Source organism: Rhipicephalus microplus, chromosome 9 (assembly GCF_043290135.1).
Source record: "Rhipicephalus microplus isolate Deutch F79 chromosome 9, USDA_Rmic, whole genome shotgun sequence".
Lineage (NCBI taxonomy): Eukaryota > Metazoa > Arthropoda > Arachnida > Ixodida > Ixodidae > Rhipicephalus > Rhipicephalus microplus.
Window position 1 is genome coordinate 61,489,073 of NC_134708.1, and position 14,812 is coordinate 61,503,884.

The following is a 14,812-nucleotide window of genomic DNA, read 5'->3' on the forward strand; positions in this document are numbered from 1 at the left end:
GTGGTGTTTGTAGTGAAAGCAAGATAATGGGCTCTCTTAGATCGTGCGGGCAGCCGGTGTATGCGGTGGCTGGTATACGTGTCGCACATCTTGATTTTCTGATCTTGTATCGAGTGAACAAACGAGGCCTTCCTGATCCGATGAGCTCGTTAAAGTACGACAACAAAAAAACCGCAATGCTTCCTTTCAACATTGTACACAGCAACAGATAACGAGCCCCCCACAAAACGCGCTGCAGCACGTGAACTGCCATAGGTACCCAGGCATGGCGGGAGAGGGCGACAACGGCGTGACATCACATGAACACTATGTATTCTTAAAGTCACAGCACATGCCGATTTCACTCAAAACTTCATGTGTATCCAAGTCTCAAATGAAACTGAACCTGCAATAGCGTCAGTGCCAACAGTTTGCAGTCATCTGACAAATAATAAGCTACATGACCTTTTTTTTGTTTCTTCACGTGGATGCACTACAATCAATTTTTTTAACCCATTGAAGAGAACCGTTTTAGGCTGAAGTGGGGCAACATCATTCTAATAGGTTAGAGATTTGCGTGCTTCGCCGGAATAGCTGCGAAGGATTCTTTAAAGAGTGGGCCACTATTAAAGCTGTGATAGTTTAAAAAATCAAATTACTATTGAACACTTTTGAATATAATCACAAACTATCATAATTGCTTACTTTTGGTTCATAATAAATATACAGGGGATATCAAGTTTTAAAGGAAAGTCTTGCATCCTTCACATGTTGAGGAATATGTAGGTGGCAAACTTTCGTTCCGATTAGGCTACCAGAAGTACTAAAAATATTATGTCCAAGGTAAAGAAGTTGACCTAACATGGACCTTAAGAAAAACGCATTTTAAAGGTGTAAGTGGAAAGTCATCTATGTGGAAAAGGTATGTTTTTTAATGTGATTTGTTCCATCATAAGAGCTTGTCAATTATTGTTATTTTTAGCATGTGTTTTCAGTGAACTCTTTATGCAAAAACGCACTGGCAAGCAGCCAGGTGACAATATTCAGGGGGCTCTAGACAACGAGCTCTTTTTGTTTCAGTAGTCACCTTGTACTATTTGGAAGTGACTTTAACCTACTTTTATTTTTGTGATAATCTCCAGTTTTTTTTTTTTTTTTTTCTCGTGAAAGTAGAGAAACTAAACTTTTGAAAGAAAGTTATTGAAAATGAAAATTATGTAATTTTGAAATGAAAAAAAAACTTGCATTCTATGTCTCGGGGCATTTCTTCTTAAGCTGGTTTGGGCATTGTTTAGTTCGACATTGAAAGAGTTTTCAATTATTTAAAGATGCCAAGCGGGCCTTCTGAATGTTCCCTCAATGTGTAGCCGTTGTATTTGTTCAGGATAACCAGTTATGCAAGCCGATAATGTGTAATGTGTACATGTGTGTCGTCATGTAGGCTGCTAAAACATTGTAGTGAATAATTTACTTCTGATATTCCACTATATCTTCATGCTTTCACTCAAATTATTTAAAATTGTCAAATATATGAAGTATGCTAATGTGTACAAAGCAACAATTCATTGTTTTATGCATAAAAATGTGCATGTGCTTTTCACCACATAAAATGGCAATGCTACTCTAGCCATTAAAAGGAAGTAATACTATCTAGCAGTAGTCCTATTTCACATGCTTAATAAGTAGCAATATCGAATGAAGCTTTTGCTGCTTGGCATTGTACATATAATTTTACTAACTAACTCCAATAATTTGTTGAAAGCTTTACGGTCTGTTGTAACAAGCAGATGTCTTATTTGTTACCGTTTAACTATAGTGTCTATATCATTCAAGTCGGATGTCTACGTAGTGGCAGCAGGCAGCTGCATTGACTAAGTGTAGTACTTATGCACTGAAAGATGGCAGCTTGGGTGACACATGTTTTCGATTGTTGCACTGCTAGCACTTCAGCAACATTTTTTTATCGGCAAACATTGCCCAGAATGTTGCTTACGTACGCAGCAACACTTATTGATTGCCTGGTACTGCAGTCCTGTTTCATGTAGCGTGTGGCGTATGGTTTGCAATACCATTTTGTTCTCCTCGTTTCTTTGCAGGTTCTTTGCATTTGGCGTCCTGTGTGCAGCGCCATTTGCTCATGTCCGTACAAGGTGGACTGCATTCCTGCTGGCATTGCACGGACGTGATCAAGGACAGGAGAAACGTGAAAAGACACCTTTGCATTCACCTAAGCAATCATTTCTTCCAGTACTGCATTGGCTCAACCTTATTTACTCGGAGCAACAATCTCAGTGTGTTCATATTCGCACAAGATCGCTCCACTTTTTCTGGGTTCACTGAACCTGTGTGACCCAAAGACAGCAAAAATATATTTACCCACTTGTGATCAGCCTGAACCGTGATGTCAAACTTACCTCATTAAATTCAAAAAAATTTTTTTGCCAGTTTTATGGTAGCTTCGTCCAATCGAATTTTGTTTCATATATTTCATGGGTTGAGTTTTTATGGAATATTTTTTGTCTGGGCTGCATTTTAAGCAGGGGTGCAACAGCTGCGCCAATTGGGCCAATCGCACTAATTTGATACAATTCCCCATTGTTGCACCGAGCTCCGCCAAAACCATGAAATTTGCTGAAATTGCGCCATGCGCTGAAATGCCCGACCAGCCTGAAAATTATCTCAGGTGTGCTAATTTCAGCGAGAAATCAAACTAAGCATGCAGACCCTAACCTTAAACCACGGCGTAATTCAGATACTCATTAAATGAGGATATTCGCGAGCTGGATTGACCATTTAAAGTATAAGATGAAGTAACAACAACGGACGCCCATCGGTCCGCTGACCACAGCAGATACCTATAGGCGAGACGGCTGAACTTCACGAGAAAAAAAAAATGAAAATGCATTGCTGTAGCCACTAGCGCTACATGAAAAATATGAATTTCCTACTGGGCAAATGCGGTTATGGCATGTTAGGAACGTATGTCGCGTTTTTCGCATGCGAACGAGGTCGACAAGCTGCAAAAGTCGTTGTTGCCAACCACTGTGTTGGTTTCCATAGCAGTGGCACTTCACACAATTTTCTGACTTGAAGTTGCGTCGTTGCGGCGATAGATACCCGGCGCCGGGCCAACAGGCGCGCATCGTTGTTACTTTATCTCCTTGAATTCACCTTGCAAGTGAACCGAGAAGTTGTCTCCATCATGAAAGGAAAAACAATCTGGTGAGTGGGGGGGGGGGGGGTAGCACTTCGACATATGCTTGGCCTTGTTCTAACCAGCGCAGTATGGTTTATAAGGCACCTCCGCTGCAGTACACCAGTGCCCCACTGAAAAGTGTACATGATTTGGAAGGGGCTGTTGGTGCTAGTCATGGGACACAGCACATTTTATTCAAAACAGATGTGTGTATATGCCCTCATAATTGAGTACTAGTATGATTGCTGACGTCTAAAAAAGGCACTGGCAATCATTTGGAGCAGCCAATGACATATTGTGTGTCAGTTTTTTTCTTTTCTTTTTTTTTGCCACCCCTGCTTCTTGGTTTTACAAATCTCCCGAATTTTAAGGTCCCCAGCTTGGCAGAGCCACAATTGCATTCGCAGAGTCTGTCAAAGGATTCAGCAGGTGTGGCACATGGTAACGTGAACTTCATCATTGGTTGTTCAGTGAGGTGATTCAGAATACTACTTTAATTGAAATAGCAGTTCTCATGTTTACTCTGCAGCACTATTTAGGTGGGTTGAATGTGTTGTACATATATTTTGTTTCTAAATGTTAGCATTCTTTTTTAAACTGCTCCAAATTTGATTTTCATGATAAAGATTTAGTTCTTTTCCCGTAACCTGCTTCAAATTTCGATTTTACTGTTCCGAAATAAACATTTTGCTGCTCCAAACATTGCACCAAATTTTGTTTTCGCTGTTGTACCCCTGTTATTGATAATTCTGTCGCAAAGGGGAATGCAGAAAGAACTTACAGAGCATCCATTCATTTAATGCTGACTATTGCATTTGTAAGATGCTTTCCTGTTAACAAGACAACCATAATTTTTTCTGGCAATTGTAGTTAACCGCAGTGTTCCCTTTCCCACCCTTATATATCACCATTGGTCTTCTTTGTTAAAGCCTTGTAGGTGAAGTGTTCACATCTGATTCACTTTTAATTTATCACTTGAATCACTTATGTATTTTTTTGTTTAGAATTCACCTTTGCGCTGATTTAATTCACTTTGTGCACTAAATATTATTTGTTGTATTTTTACTTTTTATTTTTTTTTCAAGTGCCTTAGGAATAGAGTTTGCTATACTGTGGGGCCTAGAAAGAAATGTGTTATTGTGAATACAGCTCGGATTTACCCATTTCTTGCATTGAGAACAGTTTTTTGCTCGAATCTTGCGGAGAAAAAATTTGTTTGTCACTTGAGAGCCTTCAAAATTTCGCGGAATGTCGTAAGAGTGGCAGTAGTGTTGGGGACGTATGTGGATACACACAAACTCGTCCAGCCATCAGATTTAGTGCAATACATTGCTACTTCCAATTGTGCCCGCACAATCTCGAAGGTTCGATAGCCTCCTGTGCGAACGGGAGATTTTACATGTGTGCGTGCCTCAAACAGTCGTGCATGTTGATTTCTTCGGGCCTGGCTCCTTGACCAAGTCCTGTCTCTGTCTAGTGCACCTTTCTTGGTATGTCTCATGTGAAGATATGGCTTGCATGACATGGTAGGTGCATGTAAACACAGCATACCAATGACTGGGAAAAAAAATGTTACGGAAACCCTGTGTAATTTATACGTCAATGCACACGGAGGGGTATTAATGCCTCTGAGGGTCATGCATATGATCTCGGAGGCTATCATGTGCTGCTCATGGTCAACTTGCGGTGCGGCACACATGCCTGCTCTTGAGTTCTCATGTGAACGCGTGATTGCCACATCTTGCGCGACAGCATTGCTAGCATGCGTTTCTATCAAACATCGTGGGTTTCGGGATGTGAAACCCCAGATATTAGTTCATGTATTGCATGTCACTTCACATTAGTCAACTTCATTCATCCTACTGCATGGTATACAGATTGCACTTCTCTAGCATTCATTCATCATCATTAGTGTAGTTTTGTGCAGAGTGGCTCAAAGTACTTCTTTTTTGTTATCCGCCCCGCCGCGGTGGTCTAGTGTCTAAGGTGCTCGGCTGCTCGGCGGAAATGTCGAGGCCCGTGTGCTCAGATTTGGGTGCACGTTAAAGAACCCCAGGTGGTAAAAATTTCCGGAGCCCTCCACTACGGCGTCTCTCATAATCATATGGTGGTTTTGGGACGTTAAACCCCACAAATCAATCAATCTTTTTTGTTATCCTTAGAAAAGGAGTATTCATTTTCGCACAATTTGCCTAGAAATATCCTAGAAGAATGCCATCCATGTTTAAAATTGGTTGTTATGCTGGCAGAAATCTTAAACTTCACTCCTGCGTCTGTGTTACAATATTAAAGTTATCTTTTGAATAGGCTTTTCTTATTTGTTTTCTGCAGCATACTTTGACTCAGTTTTCGTTTAATTTATCTTAGTTAGCTTAGGAATTACAGGTTTTCAGTCGAAGAGCTCCAGTTCATGAAAATTATAACCTTCTCCCTCCCCTTTTTGCACCATTGTACAGTACAGTACACTGTTAAAGAGAACAGTTTAATGAGCACCTTTAATATTGTGACCACCTAATTCCAAGCAGATGTGGAAACATTTTTCGTGCCCAGCACTGGTCAGTCACAAAGAAGTCTACTCTGGCTGAAAGTTGTGTTGTCAAAATCATAGTGATTCTGTAATCCTTTAGCACATTTATGGATCTCATAAATAGTGATGCATGTCACTTCTCCAGCTTTTAATAGCAAATGCTGAGTTCACGAGTCACTATGAATTATGGAGCATTCGCACGGATATACCAAAAGAGAGGATGCAAACTTACGCAATGTTCTGGAAGTTCTGAAAAATGGTGTCAGTTGATTCCATGGGAATCTCTCGGCGAGTTGCCGCACATGTGGCGCTTAGAGCTAAACCTGATGACGGTGATAGACTTCGCCGTGTATTCTGAGCCCACTGCACGATAGCACTTAGTTCACTGTGTCATTCAGCCTCAAAAATAGCAGTTCATATGTTGGACCATGTATAAAACTTAGGTATAAGTGGATCATCTACAACCCTACAGGTGTTGGTCATCACTCCTCTAAATTCTTTTAGCAATATGTGTGCTGATGGATTCTTTCATCATGAAAAGCTCATTAACATCACTGGTAATCACTCTCTGAATCCTTTGCAACCCTGCTGGTCCTGTTGCGTGATCTTGTGCGTGACCGAAAAATGAATATACATGCAAATAAAAAATTCGGCAGATCCCATGGCAGATCACGCAAAAGTTAAAGGCCCAAGAGCAGACTCTTGTGGCACACCCAATGTTACATTAATAACAGCAGAGTTGGTTCACCTTTAAAAAACAAACTGAAAGCGAGGTGACAAAAAGCTAGATGGACACTTAACGAATTGAGCATTGCTTAATATGACGTGTTTAGCAAGGAGTCTAGAATGTAAAACTGTGTCAAAGAACGAATATACCATCAACATGGTCGCCATGATCAAGGCTAAGCAAAATATCGTGTGTGAATTAAACTAATTGTGTTGTTGTGCTGAAACCACGTCCAAAACCATGTTGTCTGTGAGATAGTAATCTGTTTGTTTCCAAGAAAAGCTTAATCTGTTTATGAGTGATATGTTGTAACATTTTACATGATCGAGAAGTAAATGATATTGGTCTATAATTTAATAGAGACTCCTTATCGCCAGATTTAAAGAGCCGGAGCCATTTTTCATGAAGAGAGAACACTGCTAGAAAATAAGGATTTATTCAATATGATTGTTAAATATTTGGATGACCATAGAGAGTAGCGAACTAAGAATGCATTGTGCTTCTCGTCCGGGCCGATGCATTTCTTTACTTCCAGTTTTCAGATAAAGCTAAGAATACGTTAATTTGTTATTTCAATATCACTGATTTATTCAGAATGAGGAATACCTCACAAAGAATGGTGTTGTTGTTAGAAACAAATGCAGACTGGAAATAGGTATTGAAAGCATTAAATATAGCTGGTGGGTCAGTTATGATGTCATTATCTAATTCGAAAGAAGGAGGTGATGCAGCATCGAAGTTTGCGTGGATTAGTCTTCAACAGAGAATGTAACAAACGCAACGATAATTTAATTCGTTGCGTGGATTAGTCTTCAACAGATAATGTAACAAAACGCGACAAAATAAATCTTTCACTGTTTTCATCATTGAGTTGTGTTGATACTTATCACTCTTAAACATGTTTAGGGCAATGGGATAATTAGATCTTCGCGAGCACCTAAGTCGACAGACATTAGGAGATAAATGCAAGAGGTCACGAGTAATTCAAGTAATCCAAGGAAGGTCAGCATTGTTTTTCTTTGTCCTAGTTGGCAAAAATCAATAGATACACGCCTCAAGACCTTCAAAGTAATTAACAAGACAAGATATGTGTCCTGACTGTCAGAAAGCACAGAACATGTATCAAACTGGGGAGCTAAAAAAGCAGTTGTGAAAGTGTTTTCAGCACGAGTGAAATCGGGGAAGCTGGTGAATGTATAAGGTGATTTGGACATGGGATAGCAAAGTGTTAACAAGCTGACTTTATCATCCGAGAATCCCTCAACTATTTTGCAAGAGAAGTTGCTGTCAGCTAGATCTGTACTTAAGGAAACTAGGTCTAGGATAAAAAGTAGCCTAGTTGGACATGAGATGACTTGAGTAAGCCTGAAGGATCGAGAAATATTTATTAATTCATGGCATATTGTAGCATCATGACCCGTTACAGTCAGAGAAGGCCAATGGATGTCAGGAGCGTTAAAATCGTCCATAGAGATAAGTCTTGTTAAAGGGATATTTACATTGCACGTAAAATTGGCAAGAACTTGAAGAACTTCAAGGGATGATCTGCGTGGGCGATACACAATGCTAACTACAGTACATCGATTTTTTAGGTAGACCTTGCATCAGATGGGTTCTGTTTCAGCAGGCAAGGGCAGCACTGAGAACAGGATATTTGACCGGATAAGTTGTGCAACGCCGCCGCCAATGCCTTGTGTCCTGTCCTTAATTACAGCAATGAAACAGGGTGCAGTGAACTCAAAATCGTAAACGTTACAATGAAGCCATGACTCTGTGATGCCAATGATATGAGAGGTATTAGTTGCGACAAGAGACAATAGATCTGAAAGCTTTTTAACAAGACTTCAAGCATTGAGTTTCAGGATCGCCATGTTTTTATGAAGGCTATATTGAGATCATGCAGTGGATGAGGCATAATTCGAAGATGCGGTACACAAAATCGCGAGCCAGGTGCTGAATCTGAGACCTTCGCTAAGGAGTTCTAGATGTCGTCTCAATTAAAACTTATATATCCAATTAAATGCATGATCGTATCGTAACGTCACCACAGAGCCGTTGTTGCAAATATAAAGTCAAGCTTCTCAAATTTTTATTTGTATGTGTCTAATGTGCACAAAATATTTTCTGTGATAAACACGTTTGAGCCTTTTAGTTGAAATGCATTTTTGAAAACAAGTGCTTTCTCCCCCATGGTGGAAACCTTTGGGATGACATGTCGTGTATAGCCACTAAGTACTTTTTCAAGCCTGTGGACGCATTCGATTTGCGGGCACGTAATTTTCAATGTATCTTTAAATGCAGAAGTTAATGCTGCACTACAGCTTACTAGGGTTTTCAACGGGATCTTCTAAAATACTCTGAATGATTGTTGAATGAACTGGGAGCACGGGAGAACACACACATGAAGCAACGAGGCACACAGCATGAGCGCTCTTCCTGCGTGCCTCTTTGCTTGTTATGTGTGTTCCCTTGCACTCCCAGTTCACGAAACAACAATGTAACGGGTTGCCGTAAACACTGACTTGCTGTAGCTCGAAGGGTGATGCGCAGGTGTCGTCCCACATCAAAGTGATATGACGTGCCCATGGCAGACAGTCCATGACGTCCACATGCCGAGCCAGGAATGACTGGGCAGAACCATGTGCATCAGAGACAGAGCATTTGACATCCCAGAAGTTCAGATTCCGCAAGTCGGCGAGGAACTGCAGAAATTGCAAGCAACGAGTAAACATCGGGCTGGTGCTGCTGTGACGTAGCCCACTTGAGACCATTTAGCGGGTGCACAGCAAGTTTGAAAAGATTTCATACACTAAGTGTTTGAAGTACGCACCAGAAACGGGATGTTGTTGTCGTGTTCCACTCTCAAAGGCGAAGCTTCAGATACCCCAATTTTTTCACGGCCCTTTGTTTTTATAGATTCATTCTGATCATTCCTTCATTGAGCTGGGAAACCTCAATAATGACACTAAAAATTTATTCCATTTGTTTAATAGAGAGAGACACTGCTATTCAAGCGCATAGAACATGCAGTTGTGCTTACTCGCTGGCTCAAGTCTCACGTGTGTGTTGTCTTTCATTATTGCTACGACTCAAGAAAGTCATATTCCAAACGTCCCGCAATGTCTAAAAGAGAATGTCTATACATTTGATTGCCTGGCATCAACAGTTGATGCATCCATCTTTATTTAGCTACAGGGCCTCTGTTTTATATAATCTACCAACATATCTTGTGCTAAAATGGGGGACACACGCATAGCTCATTGGTTCGGTTCACAAAGCATTTGTTTCTTTCATATCTACTATGCTGCTACAATTCGCTGCCTCAACGTTCAATTTCATATTATATTTTCTTTCAAATTCAAGTGCTCAAATTCAAGTGCCTTCTGTATAGAGGTTGTCTTTTCAAAAAATAAGTAGGCACCAACTAGGTAATAAAAAGGGGTCACTCAATTACATTAATAAGAAAAAAAGGTTCGATGAAGCCGAGCTAATGTTGAGTGTACTGCGTTGTTTGTGGTTGTTTTAAAAGTTGTTTGTGGACTTTTGCAGATGTGTCCATTCCTTTATGAAGAAATGAACAAGTCTCGTGCTTTGGGTGTTTCAAGAAAGGCATGGCTCCAGTGTCCTTTTTGAAATAATTATTTCATGATACCATATCTGCTTAATATTTTGTGAATGTGGGATTGCGGTGGTGATGTGGCCCATGTCCGCGGACTGTTGTATAGAATAGGCTTCATTGAAATCAGTGAAATTCACTATTCTGTTTTGCCTCTGTTTGTCAATTGAAATTGGGAGGAAGTGTATAATGAATTTGTGATGGTTATGTTTCATCAGTGTGAAGAAGTATTGCCTGTTTTGAAAATCACTGGTTATTGTTAAGCATTTATTCATGCACTTCTTTACACATCCGCATGTGCTGAAAAGAATTAATTTGTATCTAAGCAACGGCAACACTCGGTAGTGACTCATTGATTTTACACTGTTCAATGTAAGCGTTTAGTAGTGGCAACCTGATGTTATCTTATTTGCATTTTGCCCTCTCAAACATTGGTGCATGTGTTCATGTGTGTTGTGTTTTCTTGTCAACAAAATTTTTGATATGGACAAATAAGCTTATTGTTTTGCAGTCCATCTACTTAGCAACAACCATTTAAACTTGCCTAAATCTTTCTTATTTTCTCCTTTCATAAAATATATTATCGTTCTTTATTCGATCATTCGTATTTGTCTTTGCCTTTTCTCTCGGTGATGCTTAAAATGCAATTAAGGCATTGAGTTGATTGCACTGTTTTGTAATATATGCAAGATTGTTTTACCGTTCTCGTATATGAGGACAGTCTTAGAAATGTAATTGTCATTGTCTGCATTCACTGAATAGTAAGAACTTGATAAATCGAACATGTTTGTTGGTCGAGGCCAGAATCTGTATTGTTTAATGGCGTGAAGCTCTTGTAATTTCGTCATATTTGGCCTGAACCAAAATAACTCGTTGAGTCGTTTTCGATTGCTGAGCACAAAGTGCCAGCCATCAATCATTTTACTTGTGGAAAAAACATGAGCACATAGTGCAGGTAATGGTTGTGAGGGTAGGTAAGGGTGTGGTGGGGAACATCTATCAGGCTTATTGAAATGGGTGTCTTGGAGCTTGGCCGCTTTGTGAACCAAGTTGCAGGTTGATGAAAGTTGCGACTTTTTCGTTTCTCTTATGCAAAGTAGGTAGAGTATTTACCAGTTGATGAACACATTGAAAATGTTTTGATCTTAGAAATATTAGTTTTTTATGTTCTTGGTTAATTTGGCATTTGGTCGAATCAGATGTTTTGTCCAGTCCCGTGAAATTTGAGCTAACGAGCTTTTAACATGGTTATGCGATGAAGTGGAAGTCGTGCTCGTATGTCTGTTCGAGTAAGTGTCTGGGGCATTATAGGGTGCATAGCTTACTTTTGTTTAATTCAATCATTATGCTGTCTTTGAAGTAGTTTAGAGACAATAGTGGTAATCATGTAAACTGTGCAAGTACACTGAAAAACCTATACTTTTTTCTTTCTGCATAAGTGTGCGAGCATTTCTCTCCATCAAAAGTGTGATATAATTTCTATCTCTTCTTTATGATTTGTATTCCTTTTTTATATTTTGCAGTTCTTTTCATATTGACCTTTTTCACTCATATTTCATTTCTTATGTTTTGTGCATTGAATTGTGGAGGTGTTTGGTTACTGTGCAGCATTTGATGGATTTTTGTTCAGGAAAAAAAAAGTGCAATCAGTGTTTTGCTGGGATATGGCCTAATTTAATGGTGTATATGAAATAAGCTTTGTCATTTAGGTATAGTACCAAAATTACATCGATATTTTATACATGCACATTTACGGGAGGTCTTTTCATGTATTATACATAGTATGTACAAAGAGAGAGGGAAACTGTTTGTAACCATGTCGTCGTGGCACGGTTATTGCTCCAGGAACATGTGGCTTGCTTATGCGAAGGTGATTATGTATTTCATCTACAAGTGCAGTAATTTTTCTTCATTGCCTAGTGCTCTTGTGTAGTTTTACACAATGCATGTAAGGTTTTCATTGCTTCTATTTTGTCTCTGTGGTTTTTCAGGTTCCTTGTCTTCGGCCTCCCATGAGGCGTATCATTCACTTGTGTCTGTACGAGGGGGACTGCATTCGTGTCGTCAGTGCAGCTTTGCGACCAAGAACAAAGCCCTCATGCAAAGACACCTCTTCAAACACACGGGCGAGCGCCCCTTCCATTGCCACCTGTGCCCAGCTGAATTTTCTCTGAAAGCGAACCTCAAAAGACACATTCGTACGCACACAGGAGAGCGCCCCTTTTCCTGTGAATGCTGTAGTGCATCGTTCTCCCAGAAAAATACCCTCATGAAACACATGCTCACACACACTGGGGAGCGTCCGTTTTTCTGTGACCAGTGTATTGCGTCATTTTCACATGAGGCGACCCTCACTGCCCACATGCGCACCCACACAGGGGAGCGTCCCTTTTCCTGTGACTGCTGCGGTGCATCGTTCTCACTGAGAAATACCCTCAGGGATCACATGCGCACCCACACTGGAGAACGTCCATTCTCCTGTTGCCACTGCAATGCATCTTTTTCACGGAAACACCATCTTGTAAAACATGTGAACTCTCAGCATACAAGAAAGTCAACATAGAAAGTGAGTTGTCTGCATGCACTTTCTTTGTAGAAGATGCAACTCAAGGTTTTTAAATCTGTAGAACAGCTCTACAAAGTTCTAGCTATATGCATAACTTTTGATGGCTGATTTCAAATATGTAATCAATTTTATAGTGATTTGCGCAGCTTTGTTTTGTACCATGACTGTGTAAAATATTGTTACAGTGGGTTCACTAGATTGAACCAACAGCAAACAATGACTGGAAGGGGGAAGAGGAGAAGGACGCGAAGTTATGGCACGCGCTTGTTGTCCGTCCCCTGTGAATAAACCTCTGTTCAACCTTGTTTACAAGTCACGTAACAGAATGGTTGAGGTGCTGGGTACCCCAATTCTCTAACAACGAGTTTCCATTCCTTCGCGCTCATCGGAGTCCTCGCTTTGCGGGACTACCACCAACATCAACAGGAAAGATGCCTCTGAAACCGTTTTCCCGAGGACGCTGGCTGCTTCCCATTCTTACAAGCAGCCGCCAAGATTTGGTGGGACGGGCGAGTAAGACGTGGACGGGTGGTTGAAGCAGTGCAAGCGGGTGAGGGAACTTACAGCTGGGACTCGGTCGCTTAGCTATCGTATGTCGTGCTCTTTTTCACCAACACTTCCCTCCTGTGATACAACCTCCACGAGGATATGCTCACCACGTGGAATATGTTTGTAGACGCATTGAAAAAGTGCTTCGGAGACATCACAACGAGAAAGAAGCAGGCTGAACACACCATCTCTAAAAGGGCTCAGTGGCCTGGTTAAACTTGCACCACTTACGAGGAGATTCTGAAGCTTTGTAAAGTTGTTAACCTCGGTATGTCTGAAGAAGACAAAGTTGGCTATCTTCTTAAAGGCATAGCAGAGGATGTGTACCAGTTCTTGATCACCAAAAAGAACCTGTCATCTGTGGCCGACATCATGAAGAACTGCCATACCTTTGAAGCACTGAAGATGCGTCGTATAGCGCCGAAATCGGGTCGCTTGGCTAACGTGCCGACAGCAGCTAGCGTCGACGCCAACCCTCCATCTGACCTGTCATCGACAATACGACAGATATTCCGGGAAGAGCTTTTCTGGTGCCGTGAAATAAGCCATTCCAGCAGTGATGACTACTACCGAGGCAACCAGCCTGGACTATCTCCTGCCTCGTTCCCACCATCTATCAACGTGGCGAACATGGACAACTACCGAGCTGTGCTTCGGTCCGCACCGGCAAACCGACCTCCCTTCGCCAACGAGCAGCAGCCACGAAACACCTATGCCCTGCAGCTGTTCCACACTACTTACTCAACTACAACAGGAGACAGGTATAGGCCGCGAGATTGAGCAAAGTTGCCGTCTGGCAGCAACTGTCCAAAGGGTGAAGTGAGGATTGCTCCTTGTGTATTCTTCTAGCCAAGTCGTGTTTCTATGTGCGCCTATATGATGTACGTTCTCAAAGTTTGGTTTGTCCGGTCAGTCAATGCTTGTGTAACTGTTTGTACGTGTGCCTGAAACGACATACGAAAGCATTTGGTTTTTCTTGGCTGCAAATGCATTGTAATAAGATCGGTGAGTGCAACTTTCCAGAGTGCTGTTTATATTTGTCATACCTGCCATTGAGAGTAGATGCCGCTTTCTGTTTCAAGCTTTCTGGAGGATGCTCTTGGCATCCTTCAGAACATGAGCACCTATATTAAATGCTGTGTGAATGCAGCCTTTTATAGTGACTTGGTTGTAAAAAAAAAACAGGCTTTAGGTCATGCACTTGCGCACTGTTGGTAGGTGTAGAACTATGGCACTGTAGTTTATCGATCATGTGAGGATCCGTAGTTGTGTTTATATGACCGTGATAGCACTACATAGAAATATTACTATTGTCATGACTGGGGACTGGCACTGCAAGAGACACCCATAAGCTCCTCAAAAGGTGCTCGTCGACGAGAACGCTGTTTGCATCCCCTAAGAGTGTGGGAACACTCTTAAGCGCACTGCAAGGAACGCACACCTGTGTACCAGTGACGTGCAGTCCACGTCGCACACGAACGCTGTGACACGCAGTTGGCGTTTCAGGAGAAGCACGTGCACGAACCGAGGGGTGTTCCATCTCGGTGGTTTTTGTTACGGCCAGTCGTGTCTCATATAAAGGTACTTCTAGACGCCTAATGTTCTTCACATCTGTATATATGTAAATAAATTGTTTGTGTCGTCAAGAAGCC

General features: G+C 41.2%; 1 protein-coding gene across 1 annotated transcript in view; it reads left to right on the top strand.

Annotated features, from left to right (window-relative positions):
- The window catches only part of LOC142772282 (uncharacterized), a 46,893-nt gene extending 32,733 nt beyond the window's left edge, over positions 1-14,160 (top strand). The window contains exon 3 of the mRNA XM_075874479.1: positions 11,979-14,160. Coding sequence (XP_075730594.1) covers positions 11,979-12,608 — 630 coding nt within the window. The 3' untranslated portion in view covers positions 12,609-14,160. The remainder of the gene's footprint in view (positions 1-11,978) is intronic.
- The last annotated feature ends 652 nt before the right edge of the window (positions 14,161-14,812 follow it).